At 44.7% G+C, this 6,816-nt stretch overlaps 1 protein-coding gene across 1 annotated transcript; it reads left to right on the forward strand.

Moving 5' to 3' along the window:
• Positions 1-2,942: 2,942 nt before the first annotated feature.
• On the forward strand, positions 2,943-6,816 carry foxa1 (forkhead box A1; the record flags this gene model as incomplete). The annotated part of the gene is made up of 2 exons (XM_083791724.1): positions 2,943-3,014; positions 5,422-6,816. The coding sequence occupies 2 exons, from the start codon at positions 2,943-2,945 to the stop codon at positions 6,814-6,816; spliced, it is 1,467 nt and encodes a 488-aa protein (XP_083647850.1).

The raw sequence follows: 6,816 nt of genomic DNA on the forward strand, positions 1-6,816 counted from the left end.
ATAATATGATGTTATGAATTAACAAAAACAAATGAAATCTAAATCAATCTGATACCAGATATAATCTGATAGGCTACTTTATATTGGGCATTATAGGCAACAAAACAAAGATTATAGCCTATATATTTACACCCGATGCATGCGCTATAGGCCTATATATGTAACTTTTTTTATTCTACCCAGGATTTGAACCCGGTTTCCTGCACATGTGCTGAAATGTTTTACCATTGAGCCAATAGAGCTGGCCCCATGCTTGTTCAGGGGATAAATGTAATCTTGACCATCAGGTCAGTATTCAGGTCAGATCCTGTGTCTAGGTGAGACATGACCTTTGACACCATCTAAATGTCTCAATAGAAGAGAAGCGAGACACAATACAACCACCCCATGCAGTTATATTGTACAACTATAGGCCTAATATTTAAATTTCTGTTTTATAAGTTAAAGCAAGGTTTCTCTTCCTAAAATAAATGGCTTATAGGGTTAGAATCTGTAGACATATGTAATTACTGTAATGAAATGTTTTATTAATATTAGTTACAAATCATATTGAAAGAAATGTGGTTAATAATATTTATACCTAATGTATAGTGTACTGATACACACTTTATAATCCACAAATAATAATAATAATAAATAATATTAATTAATAATAAAAAAATTAAACAAACAGTAAAATGATTTATTAACTGTTTAACATAACCTTAATTTGTAGGCGTATACATTTGCTTCCGGAGTTAAATTCCACTATGTAGTAAAAAAAAAACATGTCAACTGAACTGGCACCATAATGCCAAAATCAAGCTGATACAAGCTCAGTCAATCAATCAATCAATCAATCAATCATTCTTTGCAGGTTTTTCATCGCATTCCACTCCAATCGGAAGTTGTGCCTTGTGAAGACCTTGTTGTTGTCTATTATTTATTCTATATTTATTTTTTAACATTTGACACTTTAACACCACACTCCTAAATTAGGCTAACTATAGGCATATCGCGTGCCAGATAAATAAAAGTTTAATAAATAATACAAATCAAATGACAAAAGCAACATGTGAAATCTCCACGTTTCACCAGCCTATATAGCGTCATCTTCAGACAGACAGACAGACAGACAGACAGACAGACAGACAGACAGACAGACAGTCTTTGTAAAAAGGGAAAGGGTTTTCTCTCTCTTCTCTTCTGGTTCTTAATCCGCCTTCAACTAATCGATTGTTCTGCTGGTTCTCGGATCAGAGCGGGCTGGGTAATCCTCCGGGCCGTGGGGTGGGGTGGGGTGTGGTGGGGTGGGGCGCAGGGGAGCGGGGACGCCCCTTGCTGCCTTATTGCTCCATCCATGCACGGCACGGTTATTATCGGCTCCTTATCGGCGCTGTGATGAATGATCATGCCTCATTACAGGGTCTGTTACACGGGTTGACACGGAGACACGAGCCGCACGGTGTCACAGCCCGCGTGGAAAGACGCTGTTGACATTGATTTGTCACGGACTGTCTCAGTCACGGCAGATAAACTCGTCAATTACAACACAATTAAATACGGCATGGTGCATGTTGAATTAACTCAAGCTCAATCAATTATTTTATTTGATCTTTTTTTATAATAAAAAATGTTAATAATTAATAATAACAAAAACAAATTGTTTTTTAAAATATATTAGCCTATATTAGCTATATTATTTTACAGTGTAATCACGTTAAAGACTTAATACAATTTTTATTAAGTCATTTTTGTCATTTAATGACAAAAATGAATTATTGCATAAATAATCGGGTTGCAGAAATTGCATTTTTCATCTCCGCTCTCCCAAATGTCATCAAGGTTGATAAAAGAAAGAAAGAAAAATCTTATAATTTTTTCAACATTTATATTTCAAATAGGCCTACTATGCCGTTATTTGATTGCATTGACATCATGGGCAGATCTGAGGGCTGAGTTTATTTTAAATATTAAACCTATTAATTATTCATCAAATCTGTATTGGTTTTTGATTGATTGATTGAAATATTTATTAACAGTTTGTAGAATTTACAGTACATTTTAAGCACAAACTCAATACAAAGACTGTCAACTGTGAGTGGACGACCCAATTAAGCATTACACTTGTTTACAACAGGGTCCACATTGTTCAATTCATCAAAAATATATAAATATATTGGTATATAATTCACATTAATTCACATCAATTCAACGCATATCCTTTATGCGGAAAGGTATAAGTCTATTAAAAACTTTAGACTATCTATTCGGTGTATATTAAAGTTATTATAACTTCTCGAACGGTCACTGACTCACTCACGCGAGACTCTGTGATAGCCTAATGACGCACGCGCACGCGCGCACAGCAGCACTGACATCGCGCGACATTAGGCTATTATCATCTCCAGTCCTGCGTGTCTGCATGCATGCATGTGCGCGTGCTCCTCCTCACCTCACCTCACGTCTCCTCTCCTCTCCTCTCCTATGGCACTATAGCAGCCTCCTCTCTCCGAGTCCAGCCCCAGTATACACTCTCTCTCGCACACACATATCCACATCACCACATGATCCACAGATCCGTGCGTGCGGGACCGAGTTCTCCGACCATATACACCGAGCCAGAGTGGAGTTCTTTATGGGGAACGCATGAGGAGAGGAGCGGACAGAGGAGAGCGAGAGAGAGAGAGAGAGAGAGAGAGAGAGAGAGAGAGAGAGAGAGAGAGGGAGAGCTCCGCTTGGGGCTTATATTGGGGGTCTTTCTTTTTGTTTTCCTGCCGGGTATAAGTTCAGTTTGTGCTGTATAGAGGCGACCGAAGTGAGCCTGCATGGTTCCGCTTATAGCTGGTTGTGTTTAAGTTGAGGTTGGGTGTTTTTTGGGAGGTGTTGAACTTGAAGCTGAGCTGTGTCAGACAGAGAGCCTGCATGGTTCCCCTCAGAGCGCCTGGCTGCTGTGCTCCACAATGTTGGGCTCTGTGAAGATGGAAGGTCACGAAACGGCAGACTGGAGCAGCTACTACAATGACGCGCAAGAGGTCGGTGCCTTTTATTATGTTATTAAACCAATAAAACCCCATATGTCAACTTATCCCTTTGTTGTAACTCATAGAGTGGAAACATATGTAACCAAATGGACCCGTGGCGTGGGGTCCATTTGGTTACAAATATGAGTTATTGTATTATAGCCTATATAGGAACCAAAAGGCGCGTGCATGGTAATTCGGGTGACTTTGATGACAGACTTGACAGTTGCTATATGTGACGTTTAATATGTTCCAATCTGCCATAAAAAACACATATAATAGCCTAAAAAAGTATTATACTCCAAAGAAATATACTTCCATTATTAACGGCCACTTCAAAAACACTACCTCATGTTTAAAACAGGTCGTATTTTTTTTTTTTTTAAGCACAAAGTTCGATCAAATGTCTGTATTTAATGCACACATATATTATACAAGGTGCATGTTCGGTGTGTGTGTGTGTGTGTGTGTGTGTGTGTGTGTGTGTGTGTGTGTGTGTGTGTGTGTGTGTGTGTGTGTGTGTGTGGTTGGTGTGTGTGTGTGTGTGTGTGTGTGTGTGTGTGTGTGTGTGTGTGTGTGTGTGTGTGTGTGTGTGTGTGTGTGTGTGTGTGTGTGTGTGTGTGTGTGTGTGTGTGTGTGTGTGTGTGTGTGTGTGTGTGTGTGTGTGTGTCAGCTAGCAACAATGAGCCTGTTTCACGGAGAGGAATGTCGTAAATGTAAATGCGGTTGCTTTTCTTTGACATAGAGATAATTCACTTGAACTGCGTCCAACATACAAATTATATACAAATGATATGTGGCTTTAGGCAGCAATATAAAACTGGTCTGCTCCTATGGCATAATGCCCACAAAGGAGTTGGATATTTGACCTGTATAAGGACTTCTTAACCATAATGCGATATGATGAACTTCAAGTTTAATTCTGTTTTTATTTTATTTATGTTTTCATTGCTTTTGGAGCAGTGTTTCCCAAGCGGTTTTCGGTCGCGGGCCCGTTTTGATTGGTCGGGACTATAGGCCTATATATCCCGTTTTAATTAAAGAAAAATCTAAAATCAACGAAATCAAATGTGTTTCTTGAAAAACATGTTGTGAGCTTGTGAGATATTTTTTGTAAACAACAAAGTTTAGGCGATGAATTGTTTTTATAAGTTTGGGACAACAAGGAGCTGAAAAAGTTAGTTTGATAGAAAAAAGGTAATTCTAACAAAGCTGCATGCAATGACTCAATTTGGAATAATTGATCTGAAGCAATATAACCTCAAACATTTCATAAACCTGTACAATATTCCAGTACTCGTTCATATTATGCTTGGGCTATACTTGAAAGCTGTATGTGCTGAAATGAAACCTCGTGTTATAATGTTTTTATTATTGGCTATCTACATCTATAATTTATAGACCCGCATATCCTTATCTTTCTCAGGTATAGCCATGATAAAAGGACAGCTCAGCAGCATGAAGGGGAGTGAATTCGAGTTTAATTGAATAATTAGAGGTGATTTGGAGATGATGAGGCAGTGTGAATAATAGGCCATATACGTCTCTTTCGTTCCTTTGTTCCCGTGCATGCATCAGGCTCCTTTCACTGTAATTAATTAACCCTTATAGACTAAATCAGTGGTACTCAACCAGTGGTCCGGGGACCACCAGTGGTCCTTGAGGGGGTTCCAGGTGGTCCCCATGCTAAATGATGGAGAGTTGGACCCTTATAGGTCTTTGAACTCTTGAGAGTGTAAAATTAAACCAACTGGTTTCATTTTACGCTCTCAAGCGGTATACATTATTGTTAAACATCTGCATTACTTAATTTACAAGAAGTCTATAACAATTAGAGAATGTAGAAGAATTGTTACTTTTATCAACGTTTGCCTGCAGTGCTCTCCTGTCAACATCAACAAGCAACAAAATATTTTGTAGTTTTGGGTGTGAGAGGCCAAATGTCATCAAATGGTGTTTCCGTGGCTCATGCCGAATACATAATGGGCCTTGATATAAAAAGGGTTGAAAACCACTGGCCTAAATAAAACCACCAGTGTCAAATGACATGTGTAACTATATACAAAGAGTGTACAATAGGCTATCATATCCTGGATATATGTAACCAAACATGGACCCATATCTCTCCGAGTTAAAGTGACACTTGGAACTATATAGGCTAATCACTGTTCTGGAGCTTTCATGAACCGTTTATTTGGTCAAATGACACCAAAAGGAGCACCTAATAAACCCCCTTTCTTTGCAGGTATATGCCTATATATACAGACTTTAATATCTGCTCTTCGTTCATGATCTCAGGTGAATTGTGTCAAAATGAAGTCATTTTGAATTGACCTGTCTGTCTGTCTCCGCCCCCCTCTCTCTCTCTCTCTCTCTCTCTCTCTCTCTCTCTCTCTCTCTCTCTCTCTCTCTCTCTCAGGTGTATTCACCGATGACGACCGGCGGGATGAGCGCCGCCATGAGCGGCATGAACATGAACAGCTACATGTCGAGCGGCGGCGCCAACATGAACCTCAACATGTCCTCGTACTCCTCCAACGCCGTGGCGACCAGCATGCACCACGGGGGCCCCGCCGGGGTAGGCCTACCCGCCGTGGCGGGGGGCGGCGGGGGCGGCCCCATGGCCGGCCTGGGGGGCGCCACCGGCCTCAGCCCGTCCAGCATGTCGTCCATGTCGGCGGCCGCGCAGCTGAACCCGTACGGGGCCATGAGCCCTGTCGCCTGCATGAGCCCCGTGGCCATGGCCCCGTACGGCCAGGCCCGGGCGCACCGCGGCGGGCCAGGGGCCACGGCCGGGGACAAGGCGTCCTTCCGCCGGTCCTACCCGCACGCCAAGCCGCCCTACTCGTACATCTCGCTGATCACCATGGCCATCCAGCAGGCGCCCAGCAAGATGCTGACGCTGAGCGAGATCTACCAGTGGATCATGGACCTGTTCCCGTACTACCGGCAGAACCAGCAGCGCTGGCAGAACTCCATACGCCACTCGCTGTCCTTCAACGACTGCTTCGTCAAGGTGTCGCGCTCGCCCGACAAGCCCGGGAAGGGCTCGTACTGGGCGCTGCACCCGGACTCGGGGAATATGTTCGAGAACGGCTGCTACCTGCGGCGGCAGAAGCGCTTCAAGTGCGAGAAGAAGTTGTCGCCCGGTGGCGGTAGCAACAACAACAACAAGTCGGAGGGTCGCGGTAATAACAATAAGGAGCAGAGCGTTGGGGGGACGGCGGGGGTCTCCTCGGCCTCGTCTCCCCTCCTCATCATCACGGGGGAGGGCATCAGCGCCAGCGCCAACAGGCCGGCAATAATGCACATGGACCACGCCTCGTCCTCCTCCTCCTCCGGAGGCCACACGGCCACCACCACCACCAGCCCTCTCCACGGACGCTTGCTGGAGGCTCACCGGGGGGCGTCCGACCTCAAGGCCGCCGTCACCTCGCTGTCCCTGGGGGGAGTGCCGCCGGGACACTCCTCGTCCTCCTCCTCCATGGCGGGGGTCCACGAGGCCCACCTGAGCCTGAAGGTGGGCGGCGGGGGAGAGCCTCACCACGCGCACTACTCCTTCAACCACCCGTTCTCCATCAACAACCTGATGTCGTCGTCGGAGCAGCAGCAGCAGCAGCAGCACAGACTGGAGCTCAACAAGGCCTACGAGCAGGCCCTGCACTATGGGGGAGGAGGAGGAGGGGGAGGGGGGGGCTACGGGCCCCACGGAGCCATGATGGGGCCCCTCATGGACCCCTCCTCGGTGCTGCACCACGAGGCCCCCTCCTATTACCAAGGTGTGTATGGCCGACCCGTGCTCAACACCTCCTAG

Source organism: Protomyctophum parallelum (genome assembly GCF_964188405.1).
Source record: "Protomyctophum parallelum genome assembly, chromosome: 20".
Classification (NCBI taxonomy): Eukaryota; Metazoa; Chordata; class Actinopteri; order Myctophiformes; family Myctophidae; genus Protomyctophum; species Protomyctophum parallelum.